At 45.3% G+C, this 22,500-nt stretch overlaps 1 protein-coding gene across 3 annotated transcripts in view; it reads right to left on the bottom strand.

Annotated features, from left to right (window-relative positions):
• The window catches only part of LOC124019915 (dual specificity protein phosphatase 16-like), a 71,801-nt gene that overhangs the window by 10,150 nt on the left and 39,151 nt on the right, over positions 1 to 22,500 (bottom strand). For all 3 annotated transcript variants that reach the window (XM_046335357.1, XM_046335359.1, XM_046335358.1), the window contains exon 3: positions 1,513 to 1,651. In XM_046335357.1, the coding sequence (XP_046191313.1) occupies positions 1,513 to 1,651 (139 nt within the window). The remainder of the gene's footprint in view (positions 1 to 1,512; positions 1,652 to 22,500) is intronic.

Genomic DNA, 22,500 nt, shown 5'->3' with positions numbered 1-22,500 from the left:
CTCCTCTCTCCACCTCTCTCCTCCTCACTCCTCCTCACTCACATTACAGCAATACTGATGAACCCATCTGATTTATAACATACAGGATGGATGTACAGCTGTGTATTGTATCCAGGGTTAGGAACCTTCCTCTGTGGGAAATAAACAGGGACTCTACTGGATGTGGAAGCTTAGTGGTTTGAGTGACACAGTTTGATCAGTCTCATTTCAATACAGTCACTTCCCCATAGCAACCGACGAGCTGCCGGATCAATGTCCAGACTGCAACGTACTGCACCTGTCGTTAAGAGTCAGTGAGTCATTTGACTGAATTGTTTGTCAGGGCAGAGGACCAACAGCAGAATAATTCACTTCTCTCCAGGGAGAGGTATAATGTCTGATGTCATGTGATAACCTGATGTCTGATAAAGTCTAATGTTACAGGTGTCGGTTCTTCATTTGGAGGGAAGTTCCAACCTGATGTCATCATCATAGAAACAGGAAGCGTATCTGAAAGGAAACAACTTCCTGAGGTTTGAGACAGGAACTACAGAAAGCGGATCTAAAGGTACTTTTAAATGTCATCTGGGGCTCCCTTTAAGTCTGACAGCGGTCCAGAATAAAGCCGAGAGACTTGGACAACTTGTCTGGTGTAAATACACTCATCAAACCCATTCACATCCTCATTAAACCCATTCACATCCTCATTTAACCCATTCACATCCTCATGTAACCCATTCACATCCTCATTTAACCCATTCACGTCCTCATTCACCCCATTCACATCCTCATTAAACCCATTCACATCCTCATTTAACCCATTCACATCCTCATTTAACCCATTCACATCCTCATTTAACCCATTCACATCCTCATTCACCCCATTCACATCCTCATTCACCCCATTCACATCCTCATTTAATCCATTCACATCCTCATTTAACCCATTCACGTCCTCATTTAACCCATTCACGTCCTCATTTAACCCATTCACATCCTCATTTAACCCATTCACATCCTCATTTAACCCATTCACATCCTCATTCACCCCATTCACATCCTCATTTAACCCATTCACGTCCGCATCAAACCCATTCACATCCTCATTTAACCCATTCACGTCCTCATTCACCCCATTCACATCCTCATCAAACCCATTCACATCCTCATTTAACCCATTCACATCCTCATTTAACCCATTCACATCCTCATTTAACCCATTCACGTCACAATTAACCCATTCAACATTTTCAACCTATCATTTTCAGTTAGCTGTCCTATCATTTTCAGTTAGCTGAGGAATTAATGATGAATGGGGGAAGAGAGGAAGGGGGAGGGGGGGCAGAGAAGATGAAGGGCTGGAGGCAGTGAGGAAGATGACGGCTGGAGGGGGAGAGAGGAGGGAAAGAGAGGAAGGGGAGAGAGAGAGAGGCAGTGAGGAGGATGAAGTGCTGGAGGGGGAGGGAGGAGGGAAAGAGAGGGAGAGAGAGAGAGGCAGTGAGGAAGATGACGGGCTGAGTGAGTGTGTCTAACCTGAGAGCAGGTGTACGGAAGGGAAGCTCCTCTCCAGCTTGTCCAATAGGACGGTAAGGAAGGCCTCCGAGGGAAGAGTCAAGGGGTCAGATGAACTCTGGTCATACACCACCACTTCCTGACCGCCCACTCGCTCCAACTAGGAGAAAAAGAGAGAGAGGGGAAGATGAAGAGTTAACAGAAACATTCAGGGAGAGAGAGAGGAGGAAGATGAAGAGTTAACAGAAACATTCAGGGAGAGAGAGAGGAGGAAGATGAAGAGTTAACAGAAACATTCAGAGAGAGAGAGAGGAGGAAGATGAAGAGTTAACAGAAATATTCAGAGAGAGAGAGGAGGAAGATGAAGAGTTAACAGAAACATTCAGAGAGAGGAGGAAGAGTTAACAGAAACATTCAGAGAGAGAGAGGAGGAAGAGTTAATAGAAACATTCAGAGAGAGAGAGATGAAGAGTTAACAGAAACATTCAGAGAGAGAGAGAGGAAGATGAAGGGTTAACAGAAACATTCAGAGAGAGAGAGAGGAGGAAGAGGAAGAGTTAACAGAAACATTCAGGGAGAGAGAGGAGGAAGAGTTAACAGAAACATTCAGGGAGAGAGAGGAGGAAGATGAAGAGTTAACAGAAACATTCAGAGAGAGGAGGAAGATGAAGAGTTAACAGAAACATTCAGGGAGAGAGAGGAGGAAGATGAAGAGTTAACAGAAACATTCAGAGAGAGAGAGAGGAGGAAGAGGAAGAGTTAACAGAAACATTCAGGGAGAGAGAGGAGGAAGATGAAGAGTTAACAGAAACATTCAGGGAGAGAGAGGAGGAAGATGAAGGGTTAACAGAAACATTCAGAGAGAGAGGAGGAAGATGAAGAGTTAACAGAAACATTCAGAGAGAGAGAGAGGAAGATGAAGAGTTAACAGAAACATTCAGAGAGAGAGAGAGGAGGAAGATGAAGAGTTAACAGAAACATTCAGAGAGAGAGAGAGAGGAGGAAGAGGAAGAGTTAACAGAAACATTCAGAGAGAGGAGGAAGATGAAGAGTTAACAGAAACATTCAGGGAGAGAGAGGAGGAAGATGAAGAGTTAACAGAAACATTCAGGGAGAGAGAGGAGGAAGATGAAGAGTTAACAGAAACATTCAGGGAGAGAGAGGAGGAAGATGAAGGGTTAACAGAAACATTCAGAGAGAGAGAGAGGAGGAAGATGAAGAGTTAACAGAAACATTCAGGGAGAGAGAGGAGGAAGATGAAGGGTTAACAGAAACATTCAGAGAGAGAGGAGGAAGATGAAGAGTTAACAGAAACATTCAGAGAGAGAGAGAGGAAGATGAAGAGTTAACAGAAACATTCAGAGAGAGAGGAGGAAGATGAAGAGTTAACAGAAACATTCAGAGAGAGAGAGGAGGAAGATGAAGAGTTAACAGAAACATTCAGAGAGAGAGAGAGAGGAGGAAGAGGAAGAGTTAACAGAAACATTCAGAGAGAGGGGGAAGATGAAGAGTTAACAGAAACATTCAGGGAGAGAGAGGAGGAAGATGAAGAGTTAACAGAAACATTCAGGGAGAGAGAGGAGGAAGATGAAGAGTTAACAGAAACATTCAGGGAGAGAGAGGAGGAAGATGAAGGGTTAACAGAAACATTCAGAGAGAGAGAGAGGAGGAAGATGAAGAGTTAACAGAAACATTCAGGGAGAGAGAGGAGGAAGATGAAGAGTTAACAGAAACATTCAGGGAGAGAGAGGAGGAAGATGAAGGGTTAACAGAAACATTCAGAGAGAGAGAGGAGGAAGAGTTAACAGAAACATTCAGAGAGAGAGGAGGAAGATGAAGAGTTAACAGAAACATTCAGGGAGAGAGAGGAGGAAGATGAAGGGTTAACAGAAACATTCAGAGAGAGAGAGGAGGAAGAGTTAACAGAAACATTCAGAGAGAGAGGAGGAAGATGAAGAGTTAACAGAAACATTCAGGGAGAGAGAGAGGAGGAAGATGAAGAGTTAACAGAAACATTCAGGGAGAGAGAGGAGGAAGATGAAGAGTTAACAGAAACATTCAGGGAGAGAGAGGAGGAAGATGAAGAGTTAACAGAAACATTCAGGGAGAGAGAGGAGGAAGAGTTAACAGAAACATTCAGGGAGAGAGAGGAGGAAGATGAAGAGTTAACAGAAACATTCAGGGAGAGGAGGAAGATGAAGAGTTAACAGAAACATTCAGGGAGAGGAGGAAGAGTTACTCAAACAATCTTGTAATCTAAAACAAACAAACACACACTCACAATCAGCAATCATTGATTATGTATTGCTGGTCTAAATATTTTAGTGATCAGACAGTCACAAAGTCAACACTCAGATCACTGGCTGCCCCGGCAACACAATCCCAAAGCAGAACCTGTCACGCTGTCTCTCTGAACCAGGAGGAGCTGTCATTCTCCCTCTGAAACACAACATCATGAATAAACAGAACCTGTCACGCTGTCTCTCTGAACCAGGAGGAGCTGTCATTTTGGTATAACTAGTTGGAGATGTTGTACCAGTCATGTTGATATGTACTGTACCAGTCAGGTTGATATGTCCTGTACCAGTCATGTTGATATGTCCTGTACCAGTCATGTTGATATGTCCTGTACCAGTCATGTTGATATGTCCTGTACCAGTCATGTTGATATGTCCTGTACCAGTCAGGTTGATATGTCCTGTACCAGTCATGTTGATATGTCCTGTACCAGTCAGGTTGATATGTCATGTTGATATGTCCTGTACCAGTCAGGTTGATATGTCCTGTACCAGTCATGTTGATATGTCCTGTACCAGTCAGGTTGATATGTCATGTTGATATGTCCTGTACCAGTCAGGTTGATATGTCATGTTGATATGTCCTGTACCAGTCATGTTGATATGTCCTGTACCAGTCATGTTGATATGTCCTGTACCAGTCATGTTGATATGTCCTGTACCAGTCATGTTGATATGTCCTGTACCAGTCAGGTTGATATGTCATGTTGATATGTCCTGTACCAGTCAGGTTGATATGTCATGTTGATATGTCCTGTACCAGTCATGTTGATATGTCCTGTACCAGTCAGGTTGATATGTCCTGTACCAGTCATGTTGATATGTCCTGTACCAGTCATGTTGATATGTCCTGTACCAGTCATGTTGATATGTCCTGTACCAGTCATGTTGATATGTCCTGTACCAGTCATGTTGATATGTCCTGTACCAGTCATGTTGATATGTCCTGTACCAGTCAGGTTGATATGTCATGTTGATATGTCCTGTACCAGTCATGTTGATATGTCCTGTACCAGTCAGGTTGATATGTCCTGTACCAGTCATGTTGATATGTCCTGTACCAGTCAGGTTGATATGTCCTGTACCAGTCATGTTGATATGTCCTGTACCAGTCATGTTGATATGTCCTGTACCAGTCAGGTTGATATGTCCTGTACCAGTCATGTTGATATGTCCTGTACCAGTCAGGTTGATATGTCCTGTACCAGTCATGTTGATATGTCCTGTACCAGTCATGTTGATATGTCCTGTACCAGTCATGTTGATATGTCCTGTACCAGTCATGTTGATATGTCCTGTACCAGTCATGTTGATATGTCCTGTACCAGTCATGTTGATATGTCCTGTACCAGTCATGTTGATATGTCCTGTACCAGTCATGTTGATATGTCCTGTACCAGTCATGTTGATATGTCCTGTACCAGTCAGGTTGATATGTCATGTTGATATGTCCTGTACCAGTCAGGTTGATATGTCATGTTGATATGTCCTGTACCAGTCATGTTGATATGTCCTGTACCAGTCAGGTTGATATGTCCTGTACCAGTCATGTTGATATGTCATGTACCAGTCATGTTGATATGTCCTGTACCAGTCAGGTTGATATGTCATGTTGATATGTCATGTACCAGTCATGTTGATATGTCCTGTACCAGTCAGGTTGATATGTCCTGTACCAGTCATGTTGATATGTCATGTACCAGTCATGTTGATATGTCCTGTACCAGTCATGTTGATATGTCCTGTACCAGTCAGGTTGATATGTCATGTTGATATGTCATGTACCAGTCATGTTGATATGTCCTGTACCAGTCATGTTGATATGTCCTGTACCAGTCATGTTGATATGTCCTGTACCAGTCAGGTTGATATGTCATGTTGATATGTCCTGTACCAGTCATGTTGATATGTCCTGTACCAGTCATGTTGATATGTCCTGTTGATATGTCCTGTACCAGTCATGTTGATATGTCCTGTTGATATGTCCTGTACCAGTCATGTTGATATGTCCTGTACCAGTCATGTTGATATGTCCTGTACCAGTCATGTTGATATGTCCTGTACCAGTCATGTTGATATGTCATGTTGATATGTCCTGTACCAGTCATGTTGATATGTCCTGTACCAGTCATGTTGATATGTCATGTTGATATGTCCTGTACCAGTCATGTTGATATGTCCTGTACCAGTCATGTTGATATGTCCTGTACCAGTCATGATGATATGTCCTGTACCAGTCAGGTTGATATGTCCTGTACCAGTCATGTTGATATGTCCTGTACCAGTCATGTTGATATGTCCTGTTGATATGTCCTGTACCAGTCATGTTGATATGTCCTGTACCAGTCAGGTTGATATGTCCTGTTGATATGTCCTGTACCAGTCATGTTGATATGTCCTGTACCAGTCATGTTGATATGTCCTGTACCAGTCAGGTTGATATGTCCTGTACCAGTCATGTTGATATGTCCTGTACCAGTCATGTTGATATGTCCTGTACCAGTCATGTTGATATGTCCTGTACCAGTCATGTTGATATGTCCTGTACCAGTCAGGTTGATATGTCCTGTTGATATGTCCTGTACCAGTCATGTTGATATGTCCTGTACCAGTCAGGTTGATATGTCCTGTACCAGTCAGGTTGATATGTCCTGTTGATATGTCCTGTACCAGTCATGTTGATATGTCCTGTACCAGTCATGTTGATATGTCCTGTACCAGTCATGTTGATATGTCCTGTACCAGTCAGGTTGATATGTCCTGTTGATATGTCCTGTACCAGTCATGTTGATATGTCCTGTACCAGTCATGTTGATATGTCCTGTACCAGTCATGTTGATATGTCCTGTACCAGTCATGTTGATATGTCCTGTACCAGTCATGTTGATATGTCCTGTACCAGTCATGTTGATATGTCCTGTACCAGTCATGTTGATATGTCCTGTACCAGTCAGGTTGATATGTCCTGTTGATATGTCCTGTACCAGTCATGTTGATATGTCCTGTACCAGTCATGTTGATATGTCCTGTACCAGTCATGTTGATATGTCCTGTACCAGTCAGGTTGATATGTCCTGTTGATATGTCCTGTACCAGTCATGTTGATATGTCCTGTACCAGTCATGTTGATATGTCCTGTACCAGTCATGTTGATATGTCCTGTACCAGTCATGTTGATATGTCCTGTACCAGTCATGTTGATATGTCCTGTACCAGTCAGGTTGATATGTCCTGTACCAGTCAGGTTGATATGTCCTGTACCAGTCATGTTGATATGTCCTGTACCAGTCATGTTGATATGTCATGTTGATATGTCCTGTACCAGTCATGTTGATATGTCCTGTACCAGTCATGTTGATATGTCCTGTACCAGTCATGTTGATATGTCCTGTACCAGTCATGTTGATATGTCCTGTACCAGTCATGTTGATATGTCCTGTACCAGTCAGGTTGATATGTCCTGTACCAGTCATGTTGATATGTCCTGTACCAGTCATGTTGATATGTCCTGTACCAGTCATGTTGATATGTCCTGTTGATATGTCCTGTTGATATGTCCTGTACCAGTCAGGTTGATATGTCCTGTACCAGTCATGTTGATATGTCCTGTTGATATGTCCTGTACCAGTCATGTTGATATGTCATGTTGATATGTCCTGTACCAGTCATGTTGATATGTCCTGTACCAGTCAGGTTGATATGTCCTGTACCAGTCATGTTGATATGTCCTGTACCAGTCAGGTTGATATGTCCTGTACCAGTCATGTTGATATGTCCTGTACCAGTCATGTTGATATGTCCTGTTGATATGTCCTGTACCAGTCATGTTGATATGTCCTGTACCAGTCATGTTGATATGTCCTGTACCAGTCATGTTGATATGTCCTGTACCAGTCATGTTGATATGTCCTGTACCAGTCAGGTTGATATGTCCTGTACCAGTCATGTTGATATGTCCTGTACCAGTCATGTTGATATGTCATGTTGATATGTCCTGTACCAGTCAGGTTGATATGTCATGTTGATATGTCCTGTACCAGTCATGTTGATATGTCCTGTACCAGTCATGTTGATATGTCCTGTACCAGTCATGTTGATATGTCCTGTACCAGTCATGTTGATATGTCCTGTACCAGTCATGTTGATATGTCCTGTACCAGTCATGTTGATATGTCCTGTACCAGTCATGTTGATATGTCCTGTACCAGTCATGTTGATATGTCATGTTGATATGTCCTGTACCAGTCATGTTGATATGTCCTGTACCAGTCATGATGATATGTCCTGTACCAGTCAGGTTGATATGTCCTGTTGATATGTCCTGTACCAGTCATGTTGATATGTCCTGTACCAGTCATGTTGATATGTCCTGTACCAGTCAGGTTGATATGTCCTGTTGATATGTCCTGTACCAGTCATGATGATATGTCCTGTACCAGTCATGTTGATATGTCCTGTACCAGTCATGTTGATATGTCCTGTACCAGTCATGTTGATATGTCCTGTACCAGTCAGGTTGATATGTCCTGTACCAGTCATGTTGATATGTCCTGTACCAGTCATGTTGATATGTCCTGTACCAGTCATGTTGATATGTCATGTACCAGTCATGTTGATATGTCCTGTACCAGTCATGTTGATATGTCCTGTACCAGTCATGTTGATATGTCCTGTTGATATGTCCTGTACCAGTCAGGTTGATATGTCCTGTACCAGTCATGTTGATATGTCCTGTACCAGTCATGTTGATATGTCCTGTACCAGTCATGTTGATATGTCCTGTACCAGTCATGTTGATATGTCCTGTTGATATGTCCTGTACCAGTCATGTTGATATGTCCTGTACCAGTCATGTTGATATGTCCTGTACCAGTCATGTTGATATGTCCTGTTGATATGTCCTGTACCAGTCATGTTGATATGTCCTGTACCAGTCATGTTGATATGTCCTGTACCAGTCATGTTGATATGTCCTGATGATATGTCCTGTACCAGTCATGTTGATATGTCCTGTACCAGTCATGATGATATGTCCTGTACCAGTCATGTTGATATGTCCTGTACCAGTCAGGTTGATATGTCCTGTACCAGTCAGGTTGATATGTCCTGTACCAGTCATGTTGATATGTCCTGTACCAGTCATGTTGATATGTCATGTTGATATGTCCTGTACCAGTCATGTTGATATGTCCTGTACCAGTCATGTTGATATGTCCTGTACCAGTCATGTTGATATGTCCTGTACCAGTCATGTTGATATGTCCTGTACCAGTCATGTTGATATGTCCTGTACCAGTCATGTTGATATGTCCTGTACCAGTCAGGTTGATATGTCCTGTACCAGTCAGGTTGATATGTCATGTTGATATGTCCTGTACCAGTCAGGTTGATATGTCCTGTACCAGTCAGGTTGATATGTCCTGTACCAGTCATGTTGATATGTCCTGTACCAGTCATGTTGATATGTCCTGTACCAGTCATGTTGATATGTCCTGTACCAGTCATGTTGATATGTCCTGTTGATATGTCCTGTACCAGTCATGTTGATATGTCCTGTACCAGTCATGTTGATATGTCCTGTACCAGTCATGTTGATATGTCCTGTACCAGTCATGTTGATATGTCCTGTACCAGTCATGTTGATATGTCCTGTACCAGTCATGTTGATATGTCATGTTGATATGTCCTGTACCAGTCATGTTGATATGTCCTGTACCAGTCATGTTGATATGTCCTGTACCAGTCATGTTGATATGTCATGTTGATATGTCCTGTACCAGTCATGTTGATATGTCCTGTACCAGTCATGTTGATATGTCATGTTGATATGTCCTGTACCAGTCATGTTGATATGTCCTGTACCAGTCATGATATGTCCTGTACCAGTCATGTTGATATGTCCTGTACCAGTCATGTTGATATGTCATGTTGATATGTCCTGTACCAGTCATGTTGATATGTCCTGTACCAGTCATGATGATATGTCCTGTACCAGTCAGGTTGATATGTCCTGTTGATATGTCCTGTACCAGTCATGTTGATATGTCCTGTACCAGTCATGTTGATATGTCCTGTACCAGTCAGGTTGATATGTCCTGTTGATATGTCCTGTACCAGTCATGATGATATGTCCTGTACCAGTCATGTTGATATGTCCTGTACCAGTCATGTTGATATGTCCTGTACCAGTCATGTTGATATGTCCTGTACCAGTCAGGTTGATATGTCCTGTACCAGTCATGTTGATATGTCCTGTACCAGTCATGTTGATATGTCATGTACCAGTCATGTTGATATGTCCTGTACCAGTCATGTTGATATGTCCTGTACCAGTCATGTTGATATGTCCTGTTGATATGTCCTGTACCAGTCAGGTTGATATGTCCTGTACCAGTCATGTTGATATGTCCTGTACCAGTCATGTTGATATGTCCTGTACCAGTCATGTTGATATGTCCTGTACCAGTCATGTTGATATGTCCTGTTGATATGTCCTGTACCAGTCATGTTGATATGTCCTGTACCAGTCATGTTGATATGTCCTGTTGATATGTCCTGTACCAGTCATGTTGATATGTCCTGTACCAGTCATGTTGATATGTCCTGTACCAGTCATGTTGATATGTCCTGTTGATATGTCCTGTACCAGTCATGATGATATGTCCTGTACCAGTCATGTTGATATGTCCTGTACCAGTCATGTTGATATGTCCTGTACCAGTCAGGTTGATATGTCCTGTACCAGTCATGTTGATATGTCCTGTACCAGTCATGTTGATATGTCCTGTACCAGTCATGTTGATATGTCCTGTACCAGTCATGTTGATATGTCCTGTACCAGTCAGGTTGATATGTCCTGTTGATATGTCCTGTACCAGTCATGTTGATATGTCCTGTACCAGTCATGTTGATATGTCATGTTGATATGTCCTGTACCAGTCAGGTTGATATGTCCTGTTGATATGTCCTGTACCAGTCATGTTGATATGTCCTGTACCAGTCATGTTGATATGTCCTGTACCAGTCATGTTGATATGTCCTGTACCAGTCATGTTGATATGTCCTGTACCAGTCATGTTGATATGTCCTGTACCAGTCAGGTTGATATGTCCTGTTGATATGTCCTGTACCAGTCATGTTGATATGTCCTGTACCAGTCATGTTGATATGTCATGTTGATATGTCCTGTACCAGTCATGTTGATATGTCCTGTACCAGTCATGTTGATATGTCCTGTACCAGTCATGTTGATATGTCATGTTGATATGTCCTGTACCAGTCATGTTGATATGTCATGTTGATATGTCCTGTACCAGTCATGTTGATATGTCCTGTACCAGTCATGTTGATATGTCCTGTACCAGTCATGTTGATATGTCCTGTACCAGTCATGTTGATATGTCCTGTACCAGTCATGTTGATATGTCCTGTACCAGTCATGTTGATATGTCCTGTACCAGTCATGTTGATATGTCCTGTTGATATGTCATGTTGATATGTCCTGTACCAGTCATGTTGATATGTCCTGTACCAGTCATGTTGATATGTCCTGTACCAGTCATGTTGATATGTCCTGTACCAGTCATGTTGATATGTCCTGTACCAGTCATGTTGATATGTCCTGTACCAGTCATGTTGATATGTCCTGTACCAGTCATGTTGATATGTCCTGTACCAGTCATGTTGATATGTCCTGTACCAGTCATGTTGATATGTCATGTACAACCGGTTGGAAACAGAGTGATCGTGTGGTTTATAGTTCTATGGTCCTATTCTAGGGTGGAAAGTTCCGCTGCGGTGCCCTTGAACGCACACACACACACACACACACACACACACACACACACACACACACACACACACACACACACACACACACACACACACACACACACACACACACACACACACACACACACACACACACACACACACACACACACACACACACACACACACACCTGACCTAAATAGCTTGTTGATATCCAGTTTCCACTGCTATGAATAGATATGATGATTTGAGTCCTCCTGTAGACTAAAGCCTGATGTACATTACATGTTGTCCCCAACTGCAGGCTACCATGGAGACCATCAGCTCATGGAGATTGGATGAACCTAACCTGGAAGCACATAGCCCAACTGCAGGCTACCATGGAGACCATCAGCTCATGGAGATTGGATGAACCTAACCTGGAAGCACATAGCCCAACTGCAGGCTACCATGGAGACCATCAGCTCATGGAGATTGGATGAACCTAACCTGGAAGCACATAGCCCAACTGCAGGCTACCATGGAGACCATCAGCTCATGGAGATGGGATGAACCTAACCTGGAAGCACATAGCCCAACTGCAGGCTACCATGGAGACCATCAGCTCATGGAGATTGGATGAACCTAACCTGGAAGCACATAGCCCAACTGCACTGCAGGCTACCATGGAGACCATCAGCTCATGGAGATTGGATGAACCTAACCTGGAAGCACATAGCCCAACTGCAGGCTACCATGGAGACCATCAGCTCATGGAGATTGGATGAACCTAACCTGGAAGCACATAGCCCAACTGCAGGCTACCATGGAGACCATCAGCTCATGGAGATTGGATGAACCTAACCTGGAAGCACATAGCCCAACTGCAGGCTACCATGGAGACCATCAGCTCATGGAGATTGGATGAACCTAACCTGGAAGCACATAGCCCAACTGCAGGCTACCATGGAGACCATCAGCTCATGGAGATTGGATGAACCTAACCTGGAAGCACATAGCCCAACTGCAGGCTACCATGGAGACCATCAGCTCATGGAGATTGGATGAACCTAACCTGGAAGCACATAGCCCAACTGCAGGCTACCATGGAGACCATCAGCTCATGGAGATTGGATGAACCTAACCTGGAAGCACATAGCCCAACTGCAGGCTACCATGGAGACCATCAGCTCATGGAGATTGGATGAACCTAACCTGGAAGCACATAGCCCAACTGCAGGCTACCATGGAGACCATCAGCTCATGGAGATTGGATGAACCTAACCTGGAAGCACATAGCCCAACTGCAGGCTACCATGGAGACCATCAGCTCATGGAGATTGGATGAACCTAACCTGGAAGCACATAGCCCAACTGCAGGCTACCATGGAGACCATCAGCTCATGGAGATTGGATGAACCTAACCTGGAAGCACATAGCCCAACTGCAGGCTACCATGGAGACCATCAGCTCATGGAGATTGGATGAACCTAACCTGGAAGCACATAGCCCAACTGCAGGCTACCATGGAGACCATCAGCTCATGGAGATTGGATGAACCTAACCTGGAAGCACATAGCCCAACTGCAGGCTACCATGGAGACCATCAGCTCATGGAGATTGGATGAACCTAACCTGGAAGCACATAGCCCAACTGCAGGCTACCATGGAGACCATCAGCTCATGGAGATTGGATGAACCTAACCTGGAAGCACATAGCCCAACTGCAGGCTACCATGGAGACCATCAGCTCATGGAGATTGGATGAACCTAACCTGGAAGCACATAGCCCAACTGCAGGCTACCATGGAGACCATCAGCTCATGGAGACAGTGGATGAACCTAACCTGGAAGCACATAGCCCAACTGCAGGCTACCATGGAGACCATGGGTTAACTGGTCTAGGAGATTGGATGAACTGGTCTGGAACACATAGCCCAACTGGTCTACCATGGAGACCATCAGCTCATGGAGATGGGTTAACTGGTCTGGAAGCACATGGGTTAACTGGAACGGTGGCTACCATGGAGGTTAACTGGTCTAGGAACGGTGGGTTAACTGGTCTAAACTGGGTTAACTGGTCCAAATGGGTTAAAATCGGTCAAACCTAACCTGGGTTAAACTGGTCTAGGAACGGTGGGTTAACTGGTCTAGGAACGGTGGGTTAACTGAACCTAGGAACAGTAGGTTAACTGGTCTAGGAACAGTGGGTTAACTGGTCTAGAAACAGTGGGTTAACTGGTCTAGAAACAGTGGGTTAACTGGTCTAGGAACAGTAGGTTAACTGGTCTAGGAACAGTGGGTTAACTGGTCTAGGAACAGTAGGTTAACTGGTCTAGGAACAGTGGGTTAACTGGTCTAGGAACAGTGGGTTAACTGGTCTAGGAACAGTGGGTTAACTGGTCTAGGAACGGTGGGTTAACTGGTCTAGGAACAGTGGGTTAACTGGTCTAGGAACAGTGGGTTAACTGGTCTAGAAACAGTGGGTTAACTGGTCTAGGAACAGTAGGTTAACTGGTCTAGGAACAGTGGGTTAACTGGTCTAGGAACAGTGGGTTAACTGGTCTAGGAATGGTGGGTTAACTGGTCTAGGAACAGTGGGTTAACTGGTCTTGGAACAGTGGATTAACTGGTCTAGGAACTGTGGGTTAACTGGTCTAGGAACAGTGGGTTAACTGGTCTAGGAACAGTGGGTTAACTGGTCTAGAAACAGTGGGTTAACTGGTCTAGGAACAGTGGGTTAACTGGTCTAGGAACAGAGGGTTAACTGGTCTAGGAACAGTGGGTTAACTGGTCTAGAAACAGTGGGTTAACTGGTCTAGGAACAGTAGATTAACTGGTCTAGGAACCGTGGGTTAACTGCCTAGGAACAGTAGGTTAACTGGTCTAGGAACAGTGGGTTAACTGGTCTAGGAACAGTGGGTTAACTGCCTAGGAACAGTAGGTTAACTGGTCTAGGAACAGTGGGTTAACTGGTCTAGGAACAGAGGGTTAACTGCCTTGTTCAGGGGCAGAAAGACAGATTTGTACCTTTCATCTCAGGGATTCTATATTGCAACCTTTCGGTTACTAGTCCAACGCTCTAACCACTAGGCTACCTGCTGGTTACTGGTCCAACGCTCTAACCACTAGGCTACCTGCTGGTTACTAGTCCAACGCTCTAACCACTAGGCTACCTGCTGGTTACTAGTCCAACGCTCTAACCACTAGGCTACCTGCTGGTTACTAGTCCAACGCTCTACCCACTAGGCTACCTGCTGGTTACTGGTCCAACGCTCGAACCACTAGGCTACCTGCTGGTTACTAGTCCAACGCTCTAACCACTAGGCTACCTGCTGGTTACTGGTCCAACACTCTAACAACTAGGCTACCTGCTGGTTACTTGTCCAACACTCTAACCACTAGGCTGCCTGCTGTTTACTAGTCCAATGCTCTAACCACTAGGCTACCTGCTCTTACCACTAGGCTACCTGCTGGTTACTAGTCCAACGCTCTAACCACAAGGCTACCTGCTGGTTACTGGTCCAACACTCTAACCACTAGGCTACCTGCTGGTTACTAGTCCAACACTCTAACCAATAGTCTGCCTGCTGGTTACTAGTCCAACGCTCTAACCACTAGGCTGCCTGCTGGTTACTAGTCCAACACTCTAACCACTAGGCTACCTGCTGGTTACTAGTCCAACACTCTAACCACTAGGCTACCTGCTGGTTTTACCTCCGGCGCAGACAGAGATGGCCGCCTCGCTTCGTTCCTAGGAAACTATGCAGTTTTTTGTTTTTTTACGTGTTATTTCTTACATTAGTACCCCAGGTCATCTTAGGTTTCATTACATACAGTCGAGAAGAACTACTGAATATAAGATCAGCGTCAACTCACCATCAGTACGACCAAGAATATGACTTTCACGAAGCGGATCCTGTGTACTGCCTTTCACCCAGGACAACGGAATGGATCCCAGCCTGCGACCCAAAACAACGACGTCGTAAAAGAGGCAAACGGAGCGGTCTGCTGGTTAGGCTCTGGAGACGGGCACATCGCGTGCCACTCCCTAGCATACTACTCGCCAATGTCCAGTTTCTTTACAACAAGGCTCACTTGAGAGACTCTATCGGAGTCGGTGCAGCCAGCTGGTTTCTCCACGCATCGCGCCGACAGAAACAAACATCTTTCTGGTAAGAAGAGGGGCGGGGGCGTATGCATTATGGTTAACGAGACGTGGTGTGGTCACAACAACATACAGGAACTCAAGTCCTTCTGTTCACCTGATTTAGAATTCCTCACAATCAAATGTCGACCGCATTATCTACCAAGAGAATTCTCTTCGATTATAATCACAGCCGTATATATTCCCCCCCCCAAGCAGACACATCGATGGCTCTGAATGAACTTTATTTGACTCTTTGCAAACTGGAATCCATATATCCGGAGGCTGCATTCATTGTAGCTGGGGAATTTAACAAGGCCAATCTGAAAACAAGACCAGGACTGGTAAAACCTTGAATCATTGCTATTCTAACTTCCGCAACGCATATAAGGCCCTGCCCCGCCCCCCTTTCGGGAAAGCTGACCACGACTCCATTTTGTTGATCCCTGCCTACAGGCAGAAGCTAAAACAAGAGGCTCCCGCGCTGAGGTCTGTTCAACGCTGGTCTGACCAAGCTGACTCCACACTCCAAGACTGCTTCCATCACGTGGACTGGGATATGTTTCGTATTGCGTCAGACGACAACATTGACGAATACGCTGATTCGGTGTGCGAGTTCATTAGAACGTGCGTTGAAGATGTCGTTCCCATAGCAACAATTAAAACATTCCCAAACCAGAAACCGTGGATTGATGGCAGCATTCGCGTGAAACTGAAAGCGCGAACCACTGCTTTTAATCAGGGCAAGGTGATCGGAAACATGACCGAATACTGATTAATGTCTTTCCAACTCTCGCTTTCCCTCCTTGCTACATTTGACCTCACTCTTTCCCAGTCCCCTCGAACTCACAAGGCAGGCAATACGCTTGTCCTCATCTTTACCAGAGGCTGCTCACCTACTAACCTCACTGCAACACCTCTCCAGGTCTCTGCTCACCTACTAACCTCACTGCAACACCTCTCCAGGTCTCTGCTCACCTACTAACCTCACTGCAACACCTCTCCAGGTCTCTGCTCACCTACTAACCTCACTGCAACACCTCTCCAGGTCTCTGCTCACCTACTAACCTCACTGCAACACCTCTCCAGGTCTCTGCTCACCTACTAACCTCACTGCAACACCTCTCCAGGTCTCTGCTCACCTACTAACCTCACTGCAACACCTCTCCAGGTCTCTGCTCACCTACTAACCTCACTGCAACACCTCTCCAGGTCTCTGCTCACCTACTAACCTCACTGCAACACCTCTCCAGGTCTCTGCTCACCTACTAACCTCACTGCAACACCTCTCCAGGTCTCTGCTCACCTACTAACCTCACTGCAACACCTCTCCAGGTCTCTGCTCACCTACTAACCTCACTGCAACACCTCTCCAGGTCTCTGCTCACCTACTAACCTCACTGCAACACCTCTCCAGGTCTCTGATCACTACTTTGTTCTCCTTTCTGTCTCCCTTTCCAACCCTAACCACTCACCCTACACAGTCACGCACCGTCACAATCTTTGCTCTCTCTCTCCTACTACTCTCTCATCTATCCTATCATCTCTAACCACTAAGCCCCTCCCTACCTCGTTAAGAAGCTCTACTTTCTACTAACCTCACTGCACGTTAAGCTCAGCTCTACCTTCCAACACCTACCTCCTACTAACCTCACTGTTAAGAAGCTCTACTTTCCATAAGGCGTTAAGAAGCTCTACTTTCCCTACCTCTCTACTTTCCCTACCTACTAACGTTAAGAAGCTCTACTTTCCCTACCTCGTTAAGAAGCTCTACTTTCCCTACCGCGTTAAAGACCTTCTCTACAGCTCTTACTTTCCCTACCGCGTTAAGATGCTCTACTTTTACCTACAGCGTTACTTTCCCTACAGCGTTAAGCTCTACTTTCCCTACCTCGTTAAGAAGCTCTACTTTCCCTACCTCGCTCTACTTTCCCTACAGCGTTAAGAAGCTCTACTTTCCCTACCGCGTTAAGAAGCTCTACTTTCCCTACCTACTCTAGCGTTAAGAAGCTCTACCTCGTTTCTCCCTACCTCGTTAAGAAGCTCTACTTTCCCTACTCTACTTTCCCTACCTCGTTAAGAAGCTCTACTTTCCCTACAGCGTTAAGAAGCTCTACTTTCCCTACCTCGTTAAGAAGCTCTACTTTCCCTACCTCGTTAAGAAGCTCTACTTTCCCTACCTCTCTACTTTCCCTACAGCGTTTCCCTACAGCGTTAAGAAGCTCTACTTTCCCTACCTCTACTTTCCCTACCTCGCGTTAAGAAGCTCTACTTTCCTACTTTCTCTACTCTAGCGTTAATAAGCTCTACTTTCCCTACCTCGTTAAGGAGCTCTACTTTCCCTACCACGTTTCCCTACCACGTAAGAAGCTCTACTTCCTCTACCGCGTTAAGCTCTACTTTCCCTACCACGTTAAGAAGCTCTACTTTCCCTACCGGGTTAAGAAGCTCTACTTTCCCTACCTCTTTCTAGAAGTTGTTATTTCTCTACCTCATTGCACAGAGTTAACTACAGCTTACAATCATAGGAAAATGTTGCCTAAGTCGTAAAACAAGCAGACAGACCTTAAAACGTGTTATTCCAAACTGTCGCCAAACCACGAGAGGGGAGTGACTGGATTCTACAACATCACTCAGTAAAATATCTTTGTCAAATATAATAATGCCCTCTGATTCAGACAACTGATTCCTGGATTATGTCAGTCTGAAGTCAATGAGAGTGTGTCAGATCTCCTCCTGGCTCTGCATGTGAAACTCCCCGTCTCTCCTAGACTCCTGGCTCTGCATGTGAAACTCCCTGTCTCTCCTAGACTCCTGGCTCTGCATGTGAAACTCCCTGTCTCTCCTAGACTCCTGGCTCTGCATGTGAAACTCCCCGTCTCTCCTAGACTCCTGGCTCTGCATGTGAAACTCCCCGTCTCTCCTAGACTCCTGGCTCTGCATGTGAAACTCCCCGTCTCTCCTAGACTCCTGGCTCTGCATGTGAAACTCCCCGTCTCTCCTAGACTCCTGGCTCTGCATGTGAAACTCCCCGTCTCTCCTAGACTCCTGGCTCTGCATGTGAAACTCCCTGTCTCTCCTAGACTCCTGGCTCTGCATGTGAAACTCCCCGTCTCTCCTAGACTCCTGGCAGATCAAACTCCCCGTCTGGGTCCTAGACTCCTGGCTCTGCATGTGAAACTCCCTGTCTCTCCTAGACTCCTGGCTGATCAGTGAAACTCTGGGTTCTCTCCTAGACTCCTGGCTCTGCATGTGAAACTCCCCGTCTCTCCTAGACTCCTGGCTCTGCAGTGAAACTCCCCGTTAGACTCCTGGCTTAAATGAGAAACTCCCTGTCTCTCCTAGACTCCTGGCTGATCAGTGATCTGGGTTAGACTCCTGGCTTAAATGAGAAACTCCCCGTCTCTCCTAGACTCCTGGCTCTGCATGTGAAACTCCCCGTCTAGACTCCTGGCTCTGCATGAGAAACTCCCTGTCTCTCCTAGACTCCTGGCTCTCAGTGATCCCCGGGTTAGACTCCTGGCTCTGCATGAGAAACTCCCCGTCTCTCCTAGACTCCTGGCAGATCAGTGATCTGGGTTAGAGTTAGTTAAAGAGAAACTCCCTGTCTCTCCTAGACTCCTGGCAGATCAGTGATCTGGGTTAGAGTTAGTTAAAGAGAAACTCCCCGTCTCTCCTAGACTCCTGGCTGATCAGTGATCTGGGTTAGAGTTAGTTAAAGAGAAACTCCCTGTCTCTCCTAGACTCCTGGCTGATCAGTGATCTGGGTTAGAGTTAGTTAAAGAGAAACTCCCTGTCTCTCCTAGACTCCTGGCAGATCAGTGATCTGGGTTAGAGTTAGTTATAGAGAAACTCCCTGTCTCTCCTAGACTCCTGGCTGATCAGTGATCTGGGTTAGAGTTAGTTAAAGAGAAACTCCCTGTCTCTCCTAGACTCCTGGCAGATCAGTGATCTGGGTTAGAGTTAGTTATAGAGAAACTCCCTGTCTCTCCTAGACTCCTGGCAGATCAGTGATCTGGGTTAGAGTTAGTTATAGAGAAACTCCCTGTCTCTCCTAGACTCCTGGCTGATCAGTGATCTGGGTTAGAGTTAGTTAAAGAGAAACTCCCTGTCTCTCCTAGACTCCTGGCAGATCAGTGATCTGGGTTAGAGTTAGTTAAAGAGAAACTCCCTGTCTCTCCTAGACTCCTGGCAGATCAGTGATCTGGGTTAGAGTTAGTTAAAGAGAAACTCCCTGTCTCTCCTAGACTCCTGGCTGATCAGTGATCTGGGTTAGAGTTAGTTATAGAGAAACCCCTGTCTCTCCTAGACTCCTGGCAGATCAGTGATCTGGGTTAGAGTTAGTTAAAGAGAAACTCCCTGTCTCTCCTAGACTCCTGGCTGATCAGTGATCTGGGTTAGAGTTAGTTAAAGAGAAACTCCCTGTCTCTCCTAGACTCCTGGCAGATCAGTGATCTGGGTTAGAGTTAGTTAAAGAGAAACTCCCTGTCTCTCCTAGACTCCTGGCAGATCAGTGATCTGGGTTAGAGTTAGTTAAAGAGAAACTCCCTGTCTCTCCTAGACTCCTGGCAGGTCAGTGATCTGGGTTAGAGTTAGTTAAAGAGAAACTCCCTGTCTCTCCTAGACTCCTGGCAGATCAGTGATCTGGGTTAGAGTTAGTTATAGAAAACTCCCTGTCTCTCCTAGACTCCTGGCTGATCAGTGATCTGGGTTAGAGTTAGTTAAAGAGAAACTCCCTGTCTCTCCTAGACTCCTGGCAGGTCAGTGATCTGGGTTAGAGTTAGTTAAAGAGAAACTCCCTGTCTCTCCTAGACTCCTGGCTGATCAGTGATCTGGGTTAGAGTTAGTTAAAGAGAAACTCCCTGTCTCTCCTAGACTCCTGGCTGATCAGTGATCTGGGTTAGAGTTAGTTAAAGAGAAACTCCCTGTCTCTCCTAGACTCCTGGCAGATCAGTGATCTGGGTTAGAGTTAGTTATAGAGAAACTCCCTGTCTCTCCTAGACTCCTGGCTGATCAGTGATCTGGGTTAGAGTTAGTTATAGAGAAACTCCCCGTCTCTCCTAGACTCCTGGCAGATCAGTGATCTGGGTTAGAGTTAGTTAAAGAGAAACTCCCTGTCTCTCCTAGACTCCTGGCAGGTCAGTGATCTGGGTTAGAGTTAGTTAAAGAGAAACTCCCTGTCTCTCCTAGACTCCTGGCTGATCAGTGATCTGGGTTAGAGTTAGTTATAGAGAAACTCCCCGTCTCTCCTAGACTCCTGGCAGATCAGTGATCTGGGTTAGAGTTAGTTAAAGAGAAACTCCCTGTCTCTCCTAGACTCCTGGCAGGTCAGTGATCTGGGTTAGAGTTAGTTAAAGAGAAACTCCCTGTCTCTCCTAGACTCCTGGCTGATCAGTGATCTGGGTTAGAGTTAGTTATAGAGAAACTCCCTGTCTCTCCTAGACTCCTAGCAGATCAGTGATCTGGGTTAGAGTTAGTTATAGAGAAACTCCCTGTCTCTCCTAGACTCCTGGCTGATCAGTGATCTGGGTTAGAGTTAGTTATAGAGAAACTCCCTGTCTCTCCTAGACTCCTGGCAGGTCAGTGATCTGGGTTAGAGTTAGTTAAAGAGAAACTCCCTGTCTCTCCTAGACTCCTGGCTGATCAGTGATCTGGGTTAGAGTTAGTTAAAGAGAAACTCCCTGTCTCTCCTAGACTCCTGGCAGGTCAGTGATCTGGGTTAGAGTTAGTTAAAGAGAAACTCCCTGTCTCTCCTAGACTCCTGGCAGATCAGTGATCTGGGTTAGAGTTAGTTAAAGAGAAACTCCCTGTCTCTCCTAGACTCCTGGCAGGTCAGTGATCTGGGTTAGAGTTAGTTAAAGAGAAACTCCCTGTCTCTCCTAGACTCCTGGCAGATCAGTGATCTGGGTTAGAGTTAGTTATAGAAACTCCCTGTCTCTCCTAGACTCCTGGCTGATCAGTGATCTGGGTTAGAGTTAGTTAAAGAGAAACTCCCTGTCTCTCCTAGACTCCTGGCAGGTCAGTGATCTGGGTTAGAGTTAGTTAAAGAGAAACTCCCTGTCTCTCCTAGACTCCTGGCTGATCAGTGATCTGGGTTAGAGTTAGTTAAAGAGAAACTCCCCGTCTCTCCTAGACTCCTGGCTGATCAGTGATCTGGGTTAGAGTTAGTTAAAGAGAAACTCCCTGTCTCTCCTAGACTCCTGGCAGATCAGTGATCTGGGTTAGAGTTAGTTATAGAGAAACTCCCCGTCTCTCCTAGACTCCTGGCTGATCAGTGATCTGGGTTAGAGTTAGTTATAGAGAAACTCCCCGTCTCTCCTAGACTCCTGGCAGATCAGTGATCTGGGTTAGAGTTAGTTAAAGAGAAACTCCCTGTCTCTCCTAGACTCCTGGCAGGTCAGTGATCTGGGTTAGAGTTAGTTATAGAGAAACTCCCTGTCTCTCCTAGACACCTGGCTGATCAGTGATCTGGGTTAGAGTTAGTTAAAGAGAAACTCCCTGTCTCTCCTAGACTCCTGGCTGATCAGTGATCTGGGTTAGAGTTAGTTATAGAGAAACTCCCTGTCTCTCCTAGACTCCTAGCAGATCAGTGATCTGGGTTAGAGTTAGTTATAGAGAAACTCCCTGTCTCTCCTAGACTCCTGGCTGATCAGTGATCTGGGTTAGAGTTAGTTAAAGAGAAACTCCCTGTCTCTCCTAGACTCCTGGCAGGTCAGTGATCTGGGTTAGAGTTAGTTAAAGAGAAACTCCCTGTCTCTCCTAGACTCCTGGCAGATCAGTGATCTGGGTTAGAGTTAGTTAAAGAGAAACTCCCT

Source organism: Oncorhynchus gorbuscha, unplaced genomic scaffold, assembly GCF_021184085.1.
Source record: "Oncorhynchus gorbuscha isolate QuinsamMale2020 ecotype Even-year unplaced genomic scaffold, OgorEven_v1.0 Un_scaffold_722, whole genome shotgun sequence".
NCBI lineage: Eukaryota > Metazoa > Chordata > Actinopteri > Salmoniformes > Salmonidae > Oncorhynchus > Oncorhynchus gorbuscha.
The sequence above is the reverse complement of the archived record's forward strand: the minus strand, read 5'-3'. Positions and strand labels throughout refer to the sequence as shown.